General features: G+C 41.2%; 2 protein-coding genes across 2 annotated transcripts in view; one reads left to right on the top strand and one right to left on the bottom strand.

The window, feature by feature from the left end:
- The first annotated feature begins 5,761 nt into the window (after positions 1-5,761).
- Positions 5,762-22,060, top strand: LOC148020251 (protein LHCP TRANSLOCATION DEFECT-like). The gene is made up of 2 exons (XM_087700582.1): positions 5,762-6,079; positions 21,567-22,060. Exons 1-2 carry the CDS (start codon positions 5,804-5,806, stop codon positions 21,810-21,812), a joined length of 522 nt encoding a protein of 173 aa, XP_087556708.1. The 5' UTR covers positions 5,762-5,803; the 3' UTR covers positions 21,813-22,060.
- Positions 22,061-25,635: 3,575 nt separating this feature from the next.
- LOC148020250 (uncharacterized) overlaps positions 25,636-25,974 on the bottom strand; it is a 46,530-nt gene continuing 46,191 nt past the window's right edge. Inside the window, exon 5 of the mRNA XM_087700931.1 lies at positions 25,636-25,846. Coding sequence (XP_087557057.1) covers positions 25,763-25,846 — 84 coding nt within the window. The 3' untranslated portion in view covers positions 25,636-25,762. The remainder of the gene's footprint in view (positions 25,847-25,974) is intronic.

Genomic DNA, 25,974 nt, shown 5'->3' with positions numbered 1-25,974 from the left:
CATGTAAACCATATAGACTACACTATGAATGTTGCAATTTTATCAAAGCATCCTTTCGATAATAGCATGAAGAACAAAGTGAGACACAAACACACATTATGTAGTTATGAACCATCATTTGCACCAAGAGAATATATTGGGAATGTGTGGCAAGTTAAGTATTGTTGAGATAAGATTACAACCTTCACAATAAGGTACAAATTACATAGTGAAGAGGTGATCCTGGTACCTACAAACCAACCGAAAAAACTAGTTAGTAAGGACCAAAAAGCATTGATGAGTTGCATGTGTTAAGGAACCACCTCGGTTGTCATCCCCTTTACACCATATTAAATATACTTGATTAGAAGACAAAGAAGACATTTCACTTGTCACAAACAACAGTTACCTTTTGTTTCAAATGATAGAGTGTGCTCTAATCACCTAAATTCATAGAAAGGAGCACAAAATTGCCATTTCATAAGGAGATTTCTTGATTATGACATCAATTTTTGAGGACAATAAGTAGAGAGGGAGATGCAAATATAAATGGCTATTATAAGACCACAATTTATTGATGACAAAACGGACTACCTTGCAAATTTGTAAACCAGGTCCTTGTGAGCAAGAGAGTTTTGCCTTTAAGAGCTATGTGGGAGAGGGATAGCTATACAACAATCATGATAAAGGGAAAGAAATGAGTGCTTTGTTAAGTGTAGATAAGCCAACTTGGAGAGTTACAAGAGTCGTGAATTAGAGGAGTGATTTAGGACTTTGTGAGCTATGATGGTGGGATAGCCATGTGAGCTTTAATAAGGGTAGCTTAGTGAGATTGGCATACCGAATTTAGTAGACTGATTCAGAGGGGGAGTCTATATGGTTTATATAGGCCAATGCATTTTGAGGATTTCAAAGTAGCACTGTGAGAAGGAATGTGGTTATTCTGTTAGCCCTGGCAAGTGGTTGCACAAGAGAGTGGAGGCAAGGATCATCCATACATGTCAAATTTGGCCATGTCAAGACTTAAGATGGTTCCATCGATCAAAAGGCATTACCATTCCCTTGCTAATTGTCATGTTATGTGATTACCTTTATTAAAAGGTAACAAGTCTAATGTTTATAACTTCATAAGATATATCTTGTTCTTATAGATAATTAATTACTATCACCTTGTTGCAAAGACGAAGAAATGTGTATTTAAGCTAATGCCATTATGCTTAATCATTTTTACATAATTACCCTATATCTCCTACCTAACCACATAAAACATTGATAAATGTTGGTCAAGGCAAGCTACAACCCCATTGCAATCTTCGCCTAAGTCTACATTTTAGATTATACCAAATATTTATGTATAATTCCTTATAGAACAAGTTTGCCTAGAGAAGTGCCTCATGCTACATAGGAAACCATACTTAATTTCATAAGTTTGTATCTCTTATTTTGGTTTAAGTAGTATAGTCTTTCATTGCATCTCATGGGATAATTAGAGTGTATAGTGCATTGCTTTTTAGACCAATAAATAGATAGTCAAAGGTAATGTGGGTTATGTAGAGCAAAGGGGACTTTTGCTAGGATACACAATTTATGGCTTACATACAAGCTTCTTACAACTTTTTGAGGAACTGTTATTAAATGAGGGAGTACAATCACTATGCACCTCCAATCCCTGCCTCAAGTGGTAGGAATTGGCAACTAATTATGAGCACACTCCTCTAAGACTTTGGGTTACCCAAGAAGTCATTCATCAATGTATCTAGGTGGTAAGATAACCTCCAAACAAGATGTGGTCATCTTAACTTTACGTCTACATTTCAAGACGTAATAATTCAATGTGGTCATCTTAACTTTAGAGCTACATTTCAAGACCAAACAAGATGTGGTCATCTTAACTTTACGGCTACATTTCAAAATGCAATAACTCAATCTATAGGGAAATGTTCAAAAAGATAGATGTGTATACCTTTTCTTCTACTTTCCCAATGAAAAGGATAAGTCATTAGAAATAACTTTTAACAAAATATTTATTGGGAGATTGTGTGTGTGTGTGTGTGTGTGTGTGTGTGTGTGTGTGTGTGTGTGTGTGTGTGCGCGCGCGCGCGCGCGTGCGTGCGTGCGTGCATGTGCGTGTGCGTGTGCGTGTGCGGGCGTGTGCATGTGTGCACGTGTGTGCATGCGTGCATGTGCGCACGCGCGTGCGTGTGTGGAGACATATAAAGAGATATGTGTGAATATTTTGTTTTGTACTTTTGTGTTAGTGTGAGTGTGGGTGCACATGTAACTTATTCTATCATATTTATGAATTATCCAAGATAAGTTAAAAATAATCATGGTTTATATCTTTGTTATGCACGAGTATACTTTGTGAGAAAATATTACATAAGAAAAATTCGCCATCATAAGCGATATGAGAATTTTATTATATGATCATTTTGAAAGGTATTTTATCATTAGTGGGTACCCTTTAGAAAGTAGATTTGCCAAGCCTTAGCAATTGAAGGGTTCACTAGTTACTGCACACATACAAAAGATGAAGGTTAGAACTTTGCAACTAAATTTTATTGCATGTGGCAATGTGGGATCCACATTGGACATTGAAGATGAAGGTTAAAACCCTACAATTAATGGGTATTACATGTATAAAGCCATATTGGCATTGATGTCCACCCATTAAGAACCTAACGAACTCCTACTTGTTGAAGGACATCTAAGCAATCCATATAGGTCCAAGTTTCAACATAGTTTCACGGTACATGTGTATTGTCTTGTACTTTGTAGGAATACCTCTTATGTTTAAGATATTGTCCATAGTGTACCTACATTGTCTTCTAATTAACACCCATTGCATATTTCTTGGATTTTTTCTTCTTTTGCTTAGTAGTATCATCTAAGCTCAAGCTCCAAAGTGCACCCAAAGAACGTGATGTGAAGTTGAGTTGTTCTTATAAGTTAGATCAATCCTCCATCATGAATAGTTTCTACGCTAGCATAATGAACATATATCATGCATGTTATATCAACCTTATTCATGTATGATACCAAAGTAGCAACCTTATGGTAAAGTAAGCAAAGGGGGGATGTAATGAATGGGTACGTAATATGTAGAGAGTTCTATTCTAAGGTTAAAGTCTCCTACACTTGTGGAAAAGTTCTGAGAAGAAGAAGGCATTATGTGTGTGTGTATGTGTGTGTGTCTGAGCAAATGACAACTTGTGCCCTACCTAAAATATCAACTCTCTCTCTCTCTCTCTCTCTCTCTCTCTCTAAAGCACATATGTATACTATGTTTCTCACACTTTCAAATTATTCTAATCATTAGTAATCGCATTGGGCCATACTTGTTAAAAAGAGAATTTGATAAACACTTACTTATTGCAAATGTTGGAGTGTTGTACTAGTTACACTTATTCCAAGGTGATCAAATAGACAAGTTATTGTAATGAAAAATTTATCACAAAGAATAACTTATTGCAAATAATATTACAACAAAACAAGCAAATACAAGATCTTAGCAAATGTGCACGTGGTAAGACTATTCATCAAACACTGCTTGATGTAGCGGTTGACCATTGACCTATTTGGGCCTTGTCGGCGTTACCATTATTAATATGAGAATCGAAGTCATCCTCTCAATATTCCTCATGCATATTTTGAACAAGAAGATCGTGAAGAATGTAGCATGCAACAATGTACTTGAGCACACGATATGGATTAACCTTGAATGTCCCTCCACATACACAATTGATTTTTCAACATTGGAAACAAATGTTCAATATGCACTCTTCCATTTGACAAGTGGTGATTAAACCACTTCCAATCTTTGGTAGTTAGTGTGTGGGCCTCCCCTGAAGGAATTTATAAGGTGTGCACAAGATCTATAACCTGAATCAGCTAACAAATATAAGAGCATATGCATGTCTTGAAGGACAATTATTGGTTCTCGAAGAATTTGCTTGTTCTTGAAATTCTTGTAAATAGATGAGGCCTTTCAGTGTGCAACATTGTTGGTTCCATTAGGAGCCAAGACACAAACATTCCACATACACTTCTATGCATGATAAATTGCTTACACAAGAATAGAGTAGAAATGATGTCTACCACTAAGATTGAGTAGGGATATCTTTGATGTCATGCTTTTAGACAAGCTTGATGTGTATGCCATCAATGGTGCCACACAAAGATTGGGCAACCAAGTGATGATCTGGAGATCTGCAATGATGTTCCTTAGATGATCACCTAATGAAATGAAGATGAAGATTTGCCCTGAGCTTTGTCACCAGAATGTCAACAACAATGTGACAATATTAACACATTGTAGACTCACCAATGCCAAATGTAGTGGTGCATGGAGTTGTTGATCACCAAATCCAAGTAGAGCACAACTAAGTGCTCTTCAAGCTAGATGGGATGCGAACAATATCTCTATCACCTTATCTAGGCTAATGAGGTTGCTACAGAAGCTACTGGAAGGAACTATAATCAAATTTGAAATTTTTGTAAAATGGTTGGTTGCATGCGTGAAGTTCACAAATCAATATCAATTGTTGAATGTTGAGCCAAAAAGTGCATTGCCTTGGAAGAACCCACCAATTGTGCGAAAGGGAGGTGGAATCAGGTATTGCTCATCGGTGTTGGACACAAAATCAAGAAACACATCAATAATTCCAAGTAAAGGTGTGAGGGAAGGCAAGCTTTCCTTTACTTCAAACATCTCCAAGAAGGTGAGAAAATGGAACATCTAAATGGACTGGTCCATCTACTCTTTTGGCCAAAGAGGGAGGGGATTGGAAGAAACTTTAGAAGGCAAAGAATATGTGGATGACTAATGTAGAAAAGATTAATAAAAAGTAGGGATGTGGGAAAATGATAAGGGTAGTTGCAAATTGAAGGCAAAAAAAAAGATAGGATGGTGGATTATGCTTGAATGTTAGGGTGGATTATGATTGAAGGTAAGAAGGTGGAGAAATGACTTATGGCAAGGTGCATTATGGCAAGAAGGTAGATTATGGACTATTGAGATGATAAAGATCACAGTGGAAAAGGAGTAAGTGGCACTAAAGTGGCAAGTGCAAAGATTGATTATGGCAATTGCAAAGGAGGAAGAGCATTGCAAATTTGAACAATTAACTTGTTTATAGGTTCAATTATGCTACAAACATCTCTAGGGTAGACACAAGTTTGATTAAAGTGTGCTCTTATTAGCAACCAATCTAGTGCACATACCATGGTAAGGGCCATGCCACACATAGGTTCATTGATTTGAGCAAGTCCACTAAGTCACCAGTTCGTTGCACGTGCTATAACGCCATGGACTTGGAGGACATCAAAAGGCCAACAACTAGTGTGTTTCTTGGTATTGTGACCAATGATCAAAGTACCTCCAAAAATGGTGAGAGTCAATGAACGTGGCACCTATAGATTAGATACTGACATGGTAATTTCGGCTTCTCTCTCCTTACGATTGGGCTCTATCCGCTCCTCTCTCCTAGTGTTTGCTTCTCTCCTCGTTGAGCTTGAGCTCCACACAAAGCATGAACTTAGGTGTGGATTCAACACATGCACTCAATGGAGTGGCATGCACAAGTCCATTTACTCTCGCCTGCCCTTGCTATAAGTCATATGCTCTTCATATCACGAGATCTTTGTTTGTTTGTTTCTAAACTTAATATTTATTTGTTTCTACCTTATTATGTTTAGTGATATCTTTGTTTCTACCTTATTAAGTTTAGTGATATCTTTGTTTGTTTGTTTCTACCATATTAAGTTTGGAAATGGAGATCGAATTATCCTTTCGTGACCACCAGATAACATTTTAGATCGAGGCATGGCGTCTGCTGCCACGGTGTGTCCTTGCACAGTCGCCATATCCGGTGCCCGTGCTCGAGAGCCGCAACAGGGGCGGCACCAGCAGCAGCAGCAGCATTTGCAGCTGAGGAGCTTCTCTCGACTTGGCAGGCCGGGCCTCCCTCAACTTCGCCGTCTCTGCCCACCCTCCCTCTCACGCACCACTGCGTGGTTTAAGTTTGGGAAGGATGCAGAGAAGGCTGGTATCTATGCGAGCCAGGGCCGCAATGACTTCGATCGAGATGATGTAGAGCAGGTATTTTCTTTTCACACAGACCAAGGCACGCGTACGCACGTGCGCACACATACCGGCCCGAACCCCCCGCCCCCCGTTTCTCTCTCTCACATATGTGCGGTAGTGGTAGATTATTCATCATGATTGTACTACTACAGCATGCCCGATAGGGATATTTGTCTCATAGGCCTATGTGACCTCTAGCGGACAGCTCTCTCGCTTCCTCGATCCAAAACACATGTACAACACTTGCTCTTCAAATTTTGTAGTGTAGTACGGCCGCCCAATTATGTATGAATGGAGAACTTCTTAGTTTACATGCATATCTATCTGTAACAACCAGAACCAGATTGATTGGGACGAGACATTATGGAACATTATCTAGCCCCAAGTTTGCTACAGGTAAGCTCTCCAGCCGGCTGCCCATAGTTTCGCAACAGGTCATGCAAGAACTCTCTCTTGCTTCTCAGCCTTGTGGTGATCAGCAGATGTGCAGATTGCCATCAGTTGCTTTGCACTAGCGGACTTTTTAGTTTAAAGTTTGGGACTATGAATATTATATTGTGATGACCAAGAATGACAGAGTCTTCTGTTCGATTTGGAGGTAAAAGGACTGTGGATCCATGGAGCTCTTCAAGGACTAGCAAAGAATAGGTCGTTGGTGTGTCATGCCCTACTTGGTCAAGCATATCCTATGATGGGTGGACAGCTGGAGAAGCAAGGCAGAATGCTACAGATTGAAAGCATATCTATGGCAATGGAGGAAGAAGTTGGTGAAGGTGAGCACCCTGCTTGCAGTGAACAGGTGATGATACCATGTGAGACCGACAGCAGAAGAAGGAGAAGAACACTTGAGCAAAATGAGAATGAAGGCAAGAAGATGAACTCAGCTGAATGATGAAGAAAGCTGATACAAGGCTTAGCATCTTGCACACGCCACAGAGTGTAGCTGTAGTGAGGGCATTGGGAACAAGAAGGTGTGATACAGAAGAAGGTTATGGCTGATGATATTAGTGACCGACTGACAAGTGTGCCCATGCATAGATAAGATCCTACAATACTGTCGGGTGGCATGCAGAGCCAAAAAAAATCCTTAAATAAGGACAAAGGATAACATGATCAAAGCAACAATAATGAGTGGACACCGACAAAGCTCCTGATGTCCCTCATTGACTTAATGTAGGCCTCACAACCAGGACATGACCACGACCACTAACAAATGCTCTTCGTTATGCAGGTGTTGTACAATGGCAGAAGTGGAAGAGGGCAGCAATGGATAGAGGGTAAGGTGATGGTATAGGTGGTAGAACTGCTAGTACCAGGCAACTGGGCAGGACTAAAGTCAAGGGCTGCAATTACTAGTGGCAAGAAGAGCTGAAGGTGGCTCCTTGGCAACATTTGGCAACAATTGATGACAAGGGTGGTAGCAACCATTGGTATTTCTAGCACAATCAGTGGTTGCTGAAGCTTTAGCAACCTAAGGGGGTAGTCTTGTTGTACAGCCAATAGTGACAACTATGAAGTAAATGCTGATGTTGATAGGCTATAGAATCATTGAAGTTGGGGATGAGAATCAACATAGAGGCAAGGATGGAGCTCAATGGCAATGGTGGTTGTGAGGGCGAGTGATGGCAAGCAATGGGTATGGCAAAGCTAGCTCTGATACCATTACCATTATTGGCCCAAATGTGAGTGATTTTGAGAGAGAGAGAGAGAGAGAGAGAGAGAGAGAGAGAGAGAGAGAGTGTGTGTGTGTGTGTTAAATGATAATGAAGATCAATGAAAGTACTCAATTGAATAGAATTAAAGTACAACGATCAGAATGATCCACATTGATGCGCTAAAATGCACAAAGTATCTATAAATAGAAAACCCTACGGCTACTTGCACTAATTGTGTGAGAGTGCGCAACAAAAGAGAATCATGAACATGGAGAGAGAAAGAGAAGAGAAAAGAGAGCAGGAAGAGAAGAGAAGTCTGTATTGAATCTGAGATGAATGCTGAATACAAGAGCAGACCGATCAGTCCCTGCACACAGCCCAAAGCATCTGCGAGGGCACTAGATCAGACTGGAAAATGATGCCAGCACCTATGACAGTGATGGAGATGGTGATAGTGACGGAGACGGAGTGTGCAGTTTGCAGTCCTTCGACAGAGATGGAGAAGACTGCAAACTGTCAGAGCACTTGCAGAAGGTAAGAAGACAATAATCTGCCCGGCCTTGACAAATGCTATAAATAGCAGAAAAGCAGAAACTGGCCAATTGCTGATCTTCTGGCCAACCTGCCAAATCTGTCCAACTGAAATAAATGCAGTACAGCTGCATTTAATGCAGTGAAAATTGACAACATGGCAGGTCTAGGGAAAACCACAGTAGTTTGGGACTGGACAACATCTGACAGGGTAGCACAAGCTATGAAATGCTTGACAAGTACTAGAAATGCACACTAAAATGAATGAAGACACAGTCACAGCTCCTTTGTCCCTGCCAACTTTGACTAGGGCTCAGAACTAGGAGATGGCAAATTGACAAACTAAATAACGCAGGTTAACACCCCCTCTTACGTCTTGGGAGTGCATGAAGATCCAACAATCTCATGTGATGAAGCATAGAAGCCTTGGGCAATGACTTCATAAAGAGTTTGCCAGATTGTCCCTTGTGGGATAGGAGACCATTGCTAACTCAAAATCCATGATTTGCTCTTGTACATAATGATACTGAACCTCTATGTGCTTTGTGCAAGCATGTAACACAAGGTTCTTTGCTAGAGCTAAGGCACTTTGGATGTCTATGTGTTGTTGAGTAGATCCTTTCTATGAAAAGTCAATCTCTAACAACATCCAATGGAGCCAACCTACCTCTATAGGTACATAACAAAGGGCACAATACTTTGCCTCTATAGAAGAAATTGCCACAATATGTTACTTCTTACTAACCCACAAGATAGCTCCTGATCCAAGGGAGAAAGCATAGCCTATAATAGATTGTCTTGCAAATCCACATCATTAGCCCATGCGAGTCACTTCATCTACAAAGAGTACCCCCCCCCCCCCCCCCCCCCAACTTCCCTTTGTATATGATCTCGTAGGATCGAGTTCTCTATAAATAACGCAAAACTCTCAAAGTGGCTCTCCTATGAGCCTACATAAGAGTCTTCGTAAAAGAAGATGACAATGCCACCACAAAGAAAATGCTCGTTGAGTGTAAATAAGCTAGATCAACGAACTAACAAGGCACCTGTAGTGGGTAGCTTCTAGAAGGGAATCTTCAACAGCCAAAAGCTTGGACTCTGGGTCCATGGAGTAACAAATAGGTTGACACTTGACCATACTAAACTCTGAAAGTAACTCAGAGACGTACGTATACTGGGATATGAAGATGTCATGTGCCATTTGATAGATCTCCAAGCGAAGGAAGAAGTCTAGGATCCTTGCATTCATCATGTCAAACTCTTGTCACAAGATCTCCCATGTCTGATCAACCTCCTATGAGGCACTTCCTATTATAATCAAGTCATCTACATGCAAGATGATGATTATACACTTGTCACCCTTAACCTTATAATTATAAAGGTTGGGGTCATGATTTGATAGATGGAAGCCACTTTGTAAGAAGAATTAATCAATCCTCTCGTACCAAGCTTCAGAAGCTTGCTTGAGGCCATAGAGGGCTCTCCACAAACTATAAACATGGTCCTCCTTCCGTCGTTCAAGAAAACCAAGAGGCTGTGAGACATAAATCTCCTTCTTTGAGACACCATTCAAAAAGGCAGACTTCACATCCATCTAAAAAAGTGGTCAACAATAATGAGCTACAAGAGCTAAGATAGCTCAAATAGTGAACATTCGAGCTGTAGGTACAAAGGTCTCAGAGTAATCCAATCCAGTCCTCTAGGCAAATCCCTCAGCAACAAGCCTAGCATTATACTTGTCCAAGGATCCATTAGCCAAGTACTTGGTCTTATAGACCCGATGTACACTAATCAGCTTCTGCTTTCGTGGATGCGGAACCAACTTCCAAGTCTGATTACGCTTCATAGAATTGAATTTCTACATAGCACGATGCCAAATATCGTGTACAAGAGCCTCATCAACTACAGTAGGCTCATGATCCTAAAGAATTTGTGACGTAAAGGCATAGTTCACACAAAGTGAACTATCCTAATGGGCCTATAATTTGATTGATCTATGTGGGCCTAAAGGGGTAGCAAGAAAGTGGAAAGCATTGGATTTTTGCATAAGCCTTCAGTACCTCTGAGGAATGGTGATAAGCTCATCTTGCTACAAAGAAGACCGAGTAGCCTTTGATACTTGCTGTCAAAAGATGGCGTACCAGTGAGACAGTAGGGTTTGCGGGGAGGAACACGGAGTAAACTCGACAAACATGGAGAAGAGAAGAGAAGAGAGAAGATGATGAATGGAATGATGAAGTTCTGAATCATGGAGTGAATGTGATACAAGGGAACAAGGGTGCCGTAGCACAAAGAAGATGATGAAGACAGCCACAAACCACGAACTGCAATGTCCTCCTAAAGGGGTGTGAGGGTAATGAAGAGGCTAGGGAGGAGGTGATGGATTGAATGAATCAGCCGTAAGGAATGAATGAGAGAGTGGCCTATAAATAGGCATAGTCAGTCTAGGATGGCGTCCCTTTTTGGGGCTGCAAACCCTAAATGCAAAACGCAGAAACACAAACTGCGGGTGAAGGGTTTCTCAACACCCCTTCTTAGGCCCAAAAAGGGAAACAACAGAAGAGTGAGATGGAGATGCAATGCTACATGCGGAAGAATGCTCATGTAGTAGGTGCCACTTAGACAGTGTCCCTCCTGGGAAAATTGTTCACTTGCCCAAGTGCTCTAGTACAAAGATGATGAAAACATGCAATGCATAGGAGGAATGTCGGACTTTGTGTGGTGCCAAGAACCATAAGGATATGCCTGTACTCGAATCTCAGGAGGTGGCTCCATGTTGACCAAGTGACCAAGGCAAGAAGAGAAGAGGAGGAAGAAAATTAGAGGATCTCTAAGATCCAAGATTTCCATCGGAAAGGGAATCTGCAGTAAAGAACAGTAGACAGAGTGAACTGGAGAACCCTAAACTCAACCCCGGGAGAGAAGACACTAGCTCCGTGCATCCATGGTGGAAGGAATACGAAGGCCTCCTCACCAAGTCGCGGCTGAATCTCCGAGGTCCCGATCTAGGTGGTACCTGAAGATCCTGGGTATCAGTAGAAGAGATGACTGGTCGAAGATAGCCACCCCAAGAAAGTAGAGGATGGGTAAAGAACTTCATGTGGAGTAGGTTCCCCCTCTGAGGTGGGAGATGGAGGGGCCCCCACTGAAGTCGAAGAAGAAGTAGATGCCCCCTCTGAGGGCAAAGAAATAACATCCCCCTTTGAAGTAGATAGGGAATCCAAAAACTCATGGATCACGGACTCCGAAATGTCTGATGACGAAGGAAGTGCCGCCCGTCGTGCTGAAGAAGGTATTTGGGGTGCCGAAGAGCTCCCAGAGGTAGCCTCTCGATCCTGAGTAGTCGAGGGTGGGGAAGGGTGGGGCTCAGAATGAGCAAGAGGTGGACAACAATCGCTATCTCTCAGTGGAGCAGACTGGGTAGCCGAAGAAGAGGAAGGAGTCGAGCAGCCACTGTCTCTCGAAGGAGCAGACTGACGAGGAGACGATATCAAACAATCACTGTCTCTCGATGGAGTGGTCTGCGGAACCGCGGGCCATGGTAGCCATTGTACCCGAAAATAGGTGGGAGAAGATTGTCGCTGGCATTGCGACGATCTCCAGGAGGTCGTAGCGCCAATCGATCCTCCATGTGCTCGAAAGGACTTAGTGTACATCGGATGCGTCTTATTGCCTTGAGCATAGTACTCTTGATAGCCGATGCAAAACGATCTTTGTGGCCCAGAAAGGAGAGGTGGCACAAGTACTTGGTGGAAGATATGTACTTCGAAGGGGTGGGGAGCAAAGGTCAAAGTCGGCAAGCATCGGTGGTGTGTCCGGTTATGCCACAGTAGGAGCACCCAAGAATTGGGTCATCTGTTGGTAAAGAAGCCATAGATACCAATGTGCCTTGCTGAAGAAGGAAGAGGTCAGTCACCATGACCCAAGAATTGCAATGTCCGCCTCAAGGGGTGTGAGGGTAGTGTGAAACACGAATCGCAATGTCTGTCTCAAGGGGTGGAAGGGTTGGAAGTGAGCTGCTTGTGGGAGGAGGATGCGACCAGCAGTAAGAGATTGCAACCAGTAGAAAAACGCAAGTGAGGAGAGAGAAAGACTAAAAACGCAAGCAGCACAGCCTGCAGGAGAGAGAGACTAAAAACGCAGGCAGCAGGACTGTGATGACATGGCAGGCTGTATGGCAGTAGATTTGCACAGGAACAGCAGTCGCTTGGCTGGAATCAGCTCCAAACTGCATGAAGAGGGCTGGAAATCAGGCGCCAACTGATGGAGACAGAAATGGACAGCTTCGGCTGAGATGTCCTTTGCGAACGGGGTGTGGGCAGCAAGCTGAAACACCTGAAATTTGCAAAAACAAGATTTTGATGTAGCGGAAGAAGAAGAGAAGTGGATCCCAAACCCGCCATCGGTCTTTGCCATCACCGGAGTGGAGGATCTTTGTTGCTGTTTGAGCAGATCCAACCCTGATACCATGTCAAAAGATGACGTACCAGCGAGACAATAGGGCTTGTGGGGAGAAACACGGAGTGAACTCGGCAAACATGGAGAAGAGAAGAGAAGAAAGAAGAAACTCTGACGAATGGAATGATGAAGTTCTGAATCATGGAGTGAATGTGATATAAGGGAACAAGGGTGCCGTAGCACAAGGAAGATGATGAAGACAGCCACAAACCACGAACTACAATGTCCTCTTGAAGGGGTGTGAGGGTAGTGGAGAGGCTGGAGAGAAGAGATGATGGATTGAATGAATCAGTCGTAAGGAATGAATGAGAGAGTGGCCTATAAATAGACATAGTCAGTCTAGGATGGCGCCCCTTTTTGGGGCTGCAAACCCTAAACGCAAAATGCAAAAATGCAAACTGCGGATGAAGAGTTTCTCAATACTTGCGATACACTTGTCTAGGAGAGGGACTCCCCCTCACTAGGTGAAGTTAAATCCCCCTCATCCAAAGAGGAAGCCTTCCCTTTTGACGACTCAACATCCCCAAAAGGAACCGAAGGGAATGCAAATGGAGTAGAAAGACTCGAAGACGAAGTAGTAGTAGTAGTAGTAGAAGGAGCCATCAAAGAAGGGAAGCTATTACGCCCTAGAGCGCGAGGATCGAGACACGCAATGCTTTCTCATAGTAGAGAGACAGAGAGTGCAGAGTAGAGAGGAGAGCGAGCACGGAGTCTTGGGTACAAATTACAATGATGAGTGTACCTCTTTAGGTTTTTAGATAGATATATATATAAAAGTACAAATGTGCTAAGGATGTGTTTATACCCGTGTACATGTAAAAGGCATAATGGCCCTTGATTCCCAACAACCTTCCACCTAAAGGCAATGTGCCTTAAGGGGAGAAAAGAATCAGCTAAGTCTAGGTATGTACAATGCTGAAATATATATATCTATCCAACTCCCATTATCTGTCAACAATGAGCAAACCACTCTATTGGAAGACCCTTCGTGAGAAAATCTACAGGATTATCATCTGTATGCATTTTGACAAGCTCAATGCTCTTGCTGTCAAGTACATCTCTAATGAAGTGATACTTCACCTGTATGTGCTTCGTCGTTGCATGAAAGATGGGATTCCGTACATCTCTAATGAAGTGATACTTCACCTGTATGTGCTTCGTCGTTGCATGAAAGATGGGATTCCGTACTAGCATGATAGCACTCTAACGGGTATCTCATAATATCTTTCACTGCTTCCCAATGCTTTTTACCAGGGTTTGCCATGTATTTGCTAACCACTCCCACTACAAAGGCAATATCAAGATGTGTAGCAACCATAGCATACATAAAATTGCCAACAACTGAAGCATATGGTATCTTAGCTATTTCAACCTTCTCATCATCCGATGTAGGGCTGTCCTCTGCACTGAGTTTCACATATGGAGGCAATGGAACCCCAATTGTTTTCCCCCGCTCCATATTGAAACGTTGTAAAACCTTGGAGATATACTCCTGTTGAGATAGATAGAGTAATCCTTTTGATTTATCTCTGAGTATTCGCATGCCAAGAATGTGATTTGCATCACCAAGATCCTTCATGTCAAAGCTGCCATGAAGACTTTGCTTTAGTGAGTCCAAGGCATGAATATCCCTACCAGCAATCAGCATGTCATCAACATAGAGAACCAAGATAATCAGGTTGCCATTTGCTGCCTTCTTGGTGTACTAGCAGTGATCCACTTGGCTTCTATGAAAACCTTGAGACTGCATAAATGTATCAAACTTATGATACCATTCTCTTGGTCCTTGTTTCAGCCCATACAAACTCCTTTTGAGTTTACATACCATCTTCTTTTTCCCTTTTGCCAGAAAACCTTTAGGCTAGTGTATATATATGTCTTCATGCAGATTACCATGTAAGAATGCAGTCTTTACATCCATCTATATGAGCTCCATATCTTCAACTGCAACCAAGCCCAAAATGGTTCTCAATGTAGTCATCTTGACTACAGGAGAGAAGATCTCATCAAAGTCAATTCCATATTCCTGCTTGTACCCCTTCGCAACCAATCTTGCTTTGTACTTTGGCAAGGAACTAGAAGTGACCTTCATCTTGTAAACCCATTTGCATGGAAGGGTTTTCTGCCCTTTAGGCAACTACACCAAGTCCCAAGTGCCATTTTTCTCAAGAGATTCCATCTCTGATAACATGGCTTTATACCATTTCTTTTTGATGTGTCTGTCCATTGCTTCCTTGAAGCAAGATGGTTCACCACAATGTGTCGACATGACATAATCAGCCACATTGTTTGCACCAAGAACAAATCTATCAGGTTATCTAGTAGCCCTAGACGATCTCCTAACCCAATGATCATTATTTGCTAGTTGTTCCTGCAAATTTTCATTTTCAGCTTGTTGTTCTAGCATTTCAGCCTGCAAATCAGCATTAGCAGCTTGTTGTCCTGGTTGTTCCTACACATTTAGTGACTCATCATTATGGGCAATAGCTGGCTGACCATTTTCAGCATTATTTTATGCATTTGCAGGTTCATTTACAGCAGGTATTTGCTGCTGTATAGCCAGCAGATATTTGTTGCTGTACAGCGGGCACATTTTGCTATCCAAAAGGTATTTCTTCCCGGAATACAACCCTACGGACTTCCTCTGTTCTTTCGGGCTGTTTGTGCATGTGATCTTCTCAGAAGATAACATCATTGCTGTGTACTACTTTTCTTTTCTCAGGATCCATAATCTATACCCCATTTCACCTTCATCGCCATATCCTAGGAAAATACATGTACAGGACTTTGGCTCAAGTTTGTTGCATTCTTCCTTACGTATGTGCACAAATGCTTCGCAACCAAACACTTTCAAGTGTGTATACGAAGGTGGCTTGCCTGACCATGCTTCTTGGGAAACTCCCCTCCCCCAAAGACCTGTTTGGTGACCAATTAATTAAGTGTACGGTTGTCATAATGGCCTTTGCTAAAAAACCACGAGGTAAAGCAGCATGGGACAGCATCGTATGGACCTTATCCTGTATGGTCCAATTCATACGCTCTGTAACTTCATTTTGGGGTGGATTATGAGGGGCAGTAAGCTCCCTCTTTATCCCTTTGCTGTCACAAAATGCCTGAAAGGCCTTGGACACATATTCCCCACTATTGTCAGAGCGAAGACACTTAAGTGTCTTATCAGTCTAATTTTCAACTAATGCCAAGAATTTTTTAAACTTGTCAAGCACTTCGTCCTTGCTACGAATAGGGTAAACCCATACCTTTCGTGTAGCATCATCGACAAAGGTGACAAAGTATTTCTCTCTCCCTAAAGATAACTTTGACATTTGACATACATCGGAATGTACTAACTCTAGAGGAGAAGATTTCAGCGAAAGAGACTTCGTATGAGACATCTGTGCATGTTTACCATAAACTCAATGATCACAATGCTCAAAATCAGCATAACGAAGACAAGGCAAGTAACCCAAACGAGAAAGCACTTTCATTCCAGTTTGACTCATGTGTCCCAACCGGCCATGCCACAAAGAAACACTGGGCTGCTCGGTTACGGCAACAACATGGTCACGCACACTAGATACATGGAGAGGATATAAGGTATTACTTTTACAACCTCTGGCAATCACTCTAGATCCCTTACAGATCTTCCATTTCCCATCACCAAAGGTGGTATGAAATCCATCGTCATCTAGCTGCCTTGTGCTAATCAAGCTCTTCTTGAGTTGAGGTACATGCTGTACATGTTGAAGTGTGAAGATAGATCCATGCTGAAACTGCAACTATACACTGCCAATACGTGCAATGTCACATGCATAGTTGTTCCCTAGATGGACAACACCATGTTGACCCCCGTGTATAGTCAGAAAACCACTCACGATGAGGGGTGGCATGAAAGGAAGCACTTGAATCTAGAATCCAAGTGTGCATGTCATCATCTGTACCTGCAAGTAAAGCATGTGTACTAAAGTGTGAAGAGACAAAGAGTACATCATTACCACTATCATTGTCATGAGTGACTACATTCACCTCTTTAATTTTGACACTGCTTTTCTTAGGTTGACTCTCTTTCTTCTCTCTCTGCTATTATATGTCTTCTTGCCCTTTCCTTTCTCTTTCTTTCATTTGTAGCAGTCATGTTTAAAGCGACCATGCTTGCCACAATGATGGCATTCAACATCCTTACCACGTGATTTACTGCGTCCCTTGCTATCAGATTTGCCTTTATGTTTTGATCTGCCTCTAGTATGCAAAGCACTGGAAGACTTATTGGATGCATTGTTCTGCCAATTCATTTCTTCCATGAGTAGAGTACTCTCTACATTAGCATACAAAAGGATCGCATTAGAATTGCTCATAGCAGTCCTAAATGTATCCCAACTCTCTGGCAGAGTGCAAAGCAAGAACGTAGCCTTAAATTCTTTATCAATCAAGAACTTCAACAAGGCAACCATCTGGTTGAAAATGGAGTTAAACTCACTCAAGTGAGTAGACATTGCTGTACCCTCTTTCATACGCAAATCCATAAGCTTTTTCAACCAATAAACTTTGCTTGCGGCACTCTTCTGGGCATACAGTTCTTCCAGTCGAGTCCAAATAGCATAGGCAGAATCCAAACCTTCAATGTTAAATAATAAGGCATCAGAAATCGATAGCTCGATGGTTGAGCGTGCAAGCTCATTTAACTGATCCCAATCTTCCTGTTTGTTCCATGTTTGCGGGCTTTGCCTCTTTGGTCTTAATCGATTTTGCCTTCTTCTTTTGCAACAAGATATTATAGCATTGTTTTTGCCAGACTGCAAAGTTATGTGCTCCAAGCTTCTTAATATGCATGAGATTACTGCTGTCACTGCTGCCAACCATGATTTTCAGCCCAAATGTGACCAAAAAATTTAGCAAATGCAGGTCCACCAAGGTACAAGCAAGTACCAACCAGCAATAAATGACCACGTAAAAGCAGAAATTTCAGACTTGCCAATAAATTTTCAGAAGCACTAAACCTTGTTTTACAGCACTCCACAACTGATTACAGCTGTTCCAAGGACAAATACATTACATTACATGAGAAGTCCCAAATTTTAGCTGCAATTTCTGTTATACATGCATCCACAGGCACGGTCAAAAGCCCCAAAATTTTTGTGCTCAAAGCATCAATTATACATCTGCATTGTCTCTGACATGCACATAATAGACCAATTTTGCCAAAATAGAGCGATTTCAGCAAAATCCCCAAATTTTTCAAGTGCTATATGTCCAAATTGCATGGAACTAAACCCGCATGTACATAAAATGACCAAATGGCACACAAATTTTGCCCAAACAGCAAAAGCTTCAAATTGCACAGGGTCCAATGTGCATCAATGTCGAGAAATTGAGTAAATTTCAGCCCAATTCTTGCATGTACATGAAAAGCCCCAAATGTCAGAGGCAAAATGTCACAAATCCTTGCAATTTCTGAGACAAATATCAGTGTTGTGTCTTGCTTGTATCAAATTTGGACAAATCCCCAAATTTCTCGGGTTTGGTATGCACAAATTTTAGTGAAATTGAAAAAAATTCACTAAAATGTGAAAACCCCCAAAATAAGTCAAAATTGCACATTGTGCTTGTGCATATGAATACCCAACAAAGGGGAGAAGGAAAAATTTCAGGAATTTGACAAAAAATGACGAAAGAAAAAAGTTTGTCTTGTTTGGCGCCTGTCCCCGTGTGTCGCATCCCGTCTAGCGCCTGTTAGCATGTGTCGTCAGCTCGCCTGACCGTCAGTCGTTGTGCGTTAGCTACTCGACCCTTCCGCTTGGCAGCGCGTCAGTTACCTAACCCCCCGTCCATGACCTATCGTGTGCCTTGCGGTGATGTCTACAAACTGTCGTCTGCTACTCGTCGAGCCGCACCTGGGACTCTTGCAACACCTACAACACTTGCTCGCCTGCGACACTTCCTATTTGCTTGGACACTCAATGTGATGACTGTAAGCTCCTGCTCGTTTGTCACTCAGTCTAACGACTGTTAATGACTCTGGAAAGCGTGCATGACCTGTGAGCTCTAATACTAGTTTGTTACACCCTGGAGCGCGAGGATCGAGACATGGAATGCTTTCTCACAGCACACAGAGAGAGAGAGAGAGAGAGAGAGAGAGAGAGTGTGAGTGTGTGTATGTGTGTGTTTACGAAAAAAAAAGAGAGAGAGAGTGCAGAGTAGAGAGGAGAGTGAGCACGACGTTCTTGGGTACAATGACGAGTGTACCTCTTTAGGCTTTTAGAGATATATATATATATATATATATATATATATATATATATATATGTATATATATATATATACATGTATATATATATATACATGTATATATATATATACATGTATATATATGTATATATATATATACATGTATATATATATATATATATATATGTATATATATATATATATATATATATATATATATGTATATATATATATACATGTATATATATATATATATATATATATATATATATATACATGTATATGTATATATACATATACATGTATATATACATATGTATATATACATATATACATATACATGCATGTATATATATATATATATATGTATATATATATAAGTACAAATGTGCTAAGGGTGTGTTCACACCCGTGGACATGTAAAAGGCATGATGGCCCTTTATTCCCAACAAAAGCAACTAGAGAGGAAGGAGGGGGAGGAGTCCTAGACGAAGGAGTGTGAACAGGTAACTTGGAAGGAAGGGGAAGCCCATGGGTCTATCCAACATGGATCCATCCTAGATACAATTGGAGGCTCAATGCAAAATGTCCCCCTAGGATCCAACCTACACACGAGACAACACAAGCCATATCCACAAATAAAGGGGACTCGACATTAAACTCGCCTTCCAACCATAGAGCCAAACAAGTTTACATACAAACTTAGGAGCTAGCAGCATTATGAGTCACAACCACATTGCAAGGATTGGTGTCCCAGACAAGCAATCCAATCCATGCCGGTGTATAGATGTGTCAACCAACGAACCAAGAGTCCAAGAGTAGTGATCGCATGATAAATGTGTACGATAGGGTCTTGAGTCTTATAAGTACAACTCAGCGGCCCAAAACATGGACTTGGTGGTAATAGTAGGTGACAAAGAAGAGGTTGAAGGTGAGGGTATCCTCCAACACTTCTCCTCGAGGTGCGAGGTCTTCCCACAATGAGGAAACGTGGGATATTCTCTATGCTTTCCCACAAGATTTGAATTAGAGTCGGAAGATGACTCCAACCTCTTCCTTTTCCCTTTCTTCTACTTGGCTGGTCCTATACCTATAGAGAAAGCCGCATAATCATGGCCATGTGCACAAGCCCCAAAATTCGACTCACCGTGATGTGCATCCTACTCGAGCACCAATGGGAGTACCTTCTCCCAAGTGAGAGTCTCCCGGCTATGAGAAGTGAAACACATCATATATCGATGACGGAAGATGTGAGAGAAGTGTCACAATGAGGTCCTCCAAAGAAATGTCTAAACCAAGAGATGCAGGCACATCTCGAATCTCCTCCATCCTATGGATGTGAACCCTCAGCATAGGGGAATTTGCAATAGAAAGCTATCGTAGCTTCAACTCGAGATATGTGATGCCCAAATGTCCGGATCCAAAAGAGAGATGTCAATCTCCAAACCTTTGCAATGGTGTGGATATGTCTAACATGCACGAGCACAAAATCTGTACAACTCAAGAAGAAAAAAAAGCGGCCTTTGGTATTCAACTAATCCTATAAAGCTGCCGAATCCGCAATCAGATCATCATGAGGATCCGTGGTAGGTCGAGGTATAGGGATAGTAACAACATCCCAGAACAGTCGTGGAGGAGACACTCCATGTGGCATGACCATAGAGGGTAGTTTCTTCCAGCCTGCAAAGGTACTGCCTAGGAGGATTGATGACCTGCGTGCACAGAATGCAGAGTTATAAGGGCTGCTTGTGCTGAAATGCAGATTGAACAAGGGGCTGCCTGCAAGAAACGTGGATCTGAACCTACAAAATGATGCTGTGCAGCCTGATACAGGCCACCTAGGGTCAGTAATGGTGCCACCCAGCCTAGTAGAGGCTGCCTAGAAGCACATGAGGATGACACCGGGCAAGTTTTGTCGTGGACAGCACACTCCTCTTCAAGATCTCTAGCTCCCACGCATGGCTTTGTAGTAAGTTTGATACCATGTGAGTGCGTGCAACAGAAAGAGGAAAGTGAACACGGAAAGAATGAGACAAAGTGAGAATGTAAGAGAGAGAAGGAACAGTGTGACTGCAATGGCTGAAGGTATAAGGGTGCAACAGTCAGCCCCAACACGCAGCTCTACACGTCAATGTGGGCACTAAACAATAGTAGGGGGATGAGAGAGTTAGGGGGGTTGGCTGATCTCGAAGGATCAATGATGGATAATGAAAGTGGGAGGGCAAGCTGACACTTTTGGCTGTCATTTTGTCCTCGTTTGATACAAAATGACAGACAAATACAATGTCAGAGCTCCTAATGTCCTCTTGTGACTCAAACTGAGGCTCGCAGGCAATAGATGACCACACAAGACACGCACAACTGCTAATAGAGTTTGGGTACCATCCTCAAACTTACACTAGATTCTCCCTTTCATCTTAACTTGATGCTCACTAGCCCATTCTTTTCTTAACACATTGAACAATTATGTTGGTTGTTTGTTTGTGAAGCTTATGGTGAGTTCATGTTTTCTCCTTCTGATATCATCTCATCTCATCTAGTGCCTGTTTAGTTGAAAGAATTAGGCAAATCAAGAAAAATTTTGTTTCTGGACTTAAAATCTTATGGATTTGGGTATTTGTGCATGTCATTTACAGTATTTCAACTATATGGGCATGCTTGCCACCGAAGGCACCTACGATAAAATGGAGGCTTTGCTTAGTAAAGGAATACACCCTGTTGACATCTTGTTACTCTTGGCTGCATCAGAGGGAGACAAGCCTAAAATACAAGAATTGATGAGAGCTGGAGCAAAATATGATGTCACAGATGTCGAGGGAAGAACAGCATTGGATCGGGCTCAAGATGAGGAAGTTCGGCAGTATATACTCTCTTTTTCCTGATCGGCAATACCTGATGAGACAGCTGATATTTTGACTTCTTTCTTGTAGAGCAGTTTATACAATCTCTCGTTTTCTTGTTCTAATTATCATGTCTACATGTCTGCTATTAATTCATTGTAGGATAGCTTCACTATATGGAACAATGTTCGTAAGCATCATGGCACACTTTGTTCATGAGCAATGTTGCACGTTTCGTGCAGAGTAATGGTGAAAGGCTCTTCTGAGCTCGTAAAGCTTCCACTTGTTAGTGGTTAAAAGATCTACCGACTTCAAACTGTTTTGAGCTTTTACATAAGCAATTTGACGTGTATTGATGTATGTTTCATATATCTGTTATAGAGTAGAATCCAGTGTAAAGTGCTGGTGGAGGTGACCTCCTCTTGTGGAAGAGGGCAAGAAGTGGGCACAATTGCTATTTGACCCTTCATCAGTTTGGGCATGACCGCTATGATAGACCCGACTCTTTATTTGTGTTGCACTGCCTCATATGGGAGGAACTGGTTATTGCATGTGATAACGAATGACTTCACATGGATGAACCGATAGTGCATCATAAGGACTGACCTGAGTATGGTCCGGTCAGGTATGCTGAACAGTCATCTGGATATTGTGGGCCTGTCCAAACAACCATGGCGTTTCCAACTTGGAGACAAGTGGACTGCAGGGAGTCAGATTTGCTATGCGGGGGGGGGGGGGGGGGGATGATGTTGGGGCTGTAAACTACTTCGGTAGTTTTGAGTGAACTGCATTATCGGGGCTGTAGCATATGATAGAAGAGGACAGTTGAGCGCCTCGAGTTGTCCATCATGAAGTGAAAGTATAAAAAGTGTGCTTAGTGACCATGTGCTGGCCGAGCTTCTCTCGTGCATACAACGAATCAAAATTTGACAAGATATTTCCTTTAGTAGACAAATTTATGAGGCTTTGGATTGTTTCATTAAATGAAGAAACCATATAGATTACACCTATTAGGCTACGATAATGTCTAATAATCTAACGCTACGTTCCAATCTATCCCTTATCACTCTGATTCTGTGTGGGTGATCATGGTAACTGAGTTTTGCAGCATATCATCGATAAAAGTGGTTACATGTTAGATTGTATATGCCAGCAGCATCTTAAAACGAGGGCCCACGTAGCATTTGCGTGAACGTTGGCCTGCACTGCAAATTTCTTTTCGTCTCTGGAATTCTGGAAATACTCTCATCAATGATATGGACATCCATGGTTTGATGCGTTCAAGGCATGCAAGGTGCTTGAAGGTAGAACGTGTGCAGAATAGACTGCCTCGAAAAGCTGACAAATTAAGAGAAGAGTAAATATCTGAAGATTAGGCCAGTTGACATGACAACAAAAGCCTGCAAATTGTCAAGCAAGTCAATACGAAGGATATAAGACATGACCAATGTACTCTGCGGGAAAGGTTGCATGCAACGCACAAATTTGGGGAAGATTGCAAGTGATATGTACAAATTACTCAAAACCTGATTGATATAAAAAACAGATGCATAGACTATTAGAGAGAGAGAGAGCTATGCGTAGACAGGAAGCAAGTGCGTAGTCCTAAGCAAACCGTGTCAGATGCTTTTGCATATGGATATGCCTTCGATGTGTACACTAAGAGTTCCCGAGCCTACGGACAGATTAGAGTCGTGCAGAAAGACCTGTGCTTGCACAGAGAATGATTATCGCAAAATAAGTCTTATGTCAATGAGTTTGTAGACCCGGTTAGGATGATTTTATAGCTAGGTATGTACCCATAATTTTATAGCAAACATTAGGCGTATTCTTGGAATGCTCCTCAAGTGTGAAGGGACCAAATATTGGTGGCTCTACAAATGTATTTAACTCTTAAACAATACAAAGTACCCCATAGAGAATCCAAGCAACATGAGTAATAATATATAACACAAGCATGTCTAGAGGATCACAAATGAGATAAAATGTCTCTCTTGAGAGCAATCAAAGAGTAATTCACCAAAATGGCATGGGGCCCTTCTTGTCCTTTTCCTATTATACTAATGGCATGAACCTCCTCAATCCAATTCCCTCTTTTTGTTTGTATTCTACTCTTTGATATTTGTTGTAACCCAAACCCAAACTTTGTGTTAAGTACAATGTAATAACAAAGCGTGCAATTTCCAAAGAAGGCATTTTAGTATTCTAATCAAATGATTGGTGGAAGCGAGTTAATTGGTTACATTTACACAATCTTGAGGAGTCTAGAAAAATCTCTCTTTGACTACTAACTATTCTTTCTTGGTGTTTTTTACATACAACATGAGTTAGATTCCTTTCATCCATAACTTTTACCATACCATGCCTTCTTTGATCCACTACTTTGACTAAACATGGCACATTGCCCTCTTGGATTCCACCAATTCAATTAACCATGGCTCAATGCCTTCCTTAATTGTTAGCACTATAACATAATAGCATTACACGATTGCATCCTTTGAAGAGATTGGCCTCATTAAAAATAATCAAGTAACAATCATATCAATTGGCTTATATCATTAGAACCTACAATTGGTTTAATAAATATTTGATGAATTTCTTAATGTGAGTCGACAATGTAAATCTACTTTAAACCAAAAAAAAGAACTAGAAAATGCAAATGACTATTCTAAACAGATTCTTCAACAAACGACTTTAGGCTATTCAACTTGTTTTTCCTCAAGTTGCTAAGATTCTTTAGGGCATCCACACATTGATACACAAAGGCCTTTCGTAAGGTTTTCATCAACAAGTTCATGGGATATATTGAGCCTCTCTTAAGGAGGGTAAGATAACTTTTTTTTTATCTTCCTACTATAAAGCTTGTAAGCCTATTTGCAAAGAAAGCTAAATGAAATTGAACAAAGCCATGTCTCTTACAAATTGACACATAGACGACTTAAAATCCTTAAGAGCAAAAACTTCATTGCTTTGGTGGTATTATATTCTTTGCTTTCAAGAAAAGAACAAGTTAGGCAATTGAATTTTCCTCGAGAAAAGGGTGGTATTACCATAGATTGTGCTTTGCAAAATCACAAGGATCATCATGTCACTTGAAGAAGAATATTATGAAAAGACGTACAATCACGAGCATCATGAAGAGCCAAAGAAAAGTGCTACGTTGAACATAACATTGAGCACAAGCATTGTGTCAAGTTGAAAAGGACAAGGTTATATAGCCATTAGTCATCATCAACTTGTCAATCTTGGGTAACTCCTTCCTTTTGCCTTGGATTAAACGTTTTGAAATTTTAGACACAAAGTTCAACCATTGGTAATCAAGACATTCTTATGCTTAGAGCTCAAAATGTGATGTGTATGCACACTTCCGATTTGACTTCATGGGACTATTCTTCAATAGTGAGACTAACTAAAGCCACGATGTCTAAACAATTACCTTTTTTGTTTGCTTATGCAACAAAATATGAATCTAAAAAAAGGTCAAATACCCCATTTCAAAGGCATTAAGTTCTCAAACATACAAAAGAGCTAGAAGGAAATGCACAAGCAACTCCACAAACAAATTCACACTAACAAAACAATTAGTACTAAAGTGGTTTGATGAGATTCATGAACACACTATCACCTCGTTTCACGTCTTATATTACTTTTTGTGCTTCCTTAATCCCCCAAAAGTGTCAGGCCACTCATAATATGTTAATCCAACATTTGCTTCTTGAGATTTACTTTCTCAGAATTATAATTTTAATACTCAATAATCTCACTACCAGAAATATGCTTCACAAACTTCGACTACATGCAGATAGTAGTACAAGCAGCCTTGACTTGTGTGGCTCAAAATACATGGAAAACCTTGCCCTGGGTGTAGTATAAGGTGTAGAATCAATATATCCACAAACCTTGATTGCAACAATGCCCTGGTCATGATATTCACGATGCAACCCACCAACTTGATATTGACTTTCAATTCCAGAATTTGAAATACATCATTTTCATGGTGCAATACCTCCCATAAATGTCTTAGGATTGGGACAGGAGCCTGTAAATTCTGCCTGAGAGAAGTCAAAACCTGGATGCTGCATAGCAACCAATAATATGTTACTGTTTAATTATTGTCATCCTTGAATATTATGAAAAATTCTCACTTTAGAAGCTGTGTACAAAACATAGTTGAATGGTAAAACAAATACTTACCTTAAGACAT

This window comes from Lygodium microphyllum, chromosome 19 (genome assembly GCF_053477565.2).
Source record: "Lygodium microphyllum isolate KBCC chromosome 19, Lygodium_microphyllum_v1.1.10, whole genome shotgun sequence".
NCBI lineage: Eukaryota > Viridiplantae > Streptophyta > Polypodiopsida > Schizaeales > Lygodiaceae > Lygodium > Lygodium microphyllum.
Note: the sequence above shows the minus strand (reverse complement) of the source record. Positions and strands in the feature narration are given on the sequence as shown.

Excerpts from the sequence above, each read along its gene's own strand:
- LOC148020251 (XM_087700582.1), top strand. The coding sequence starts at position 5,804 with ATGGCGTCTGCTGCCACGGTGTGTCCTTGCACAGTCGCCATATCCGGT. Across the intron at positions 6,080-21,566 it reads ATCGAGATGATGTAGAGCAG|TATTTCAACTATATGGGCAT; the intron begins GTATTTTCTTTT and ends TGTCATTTACAG.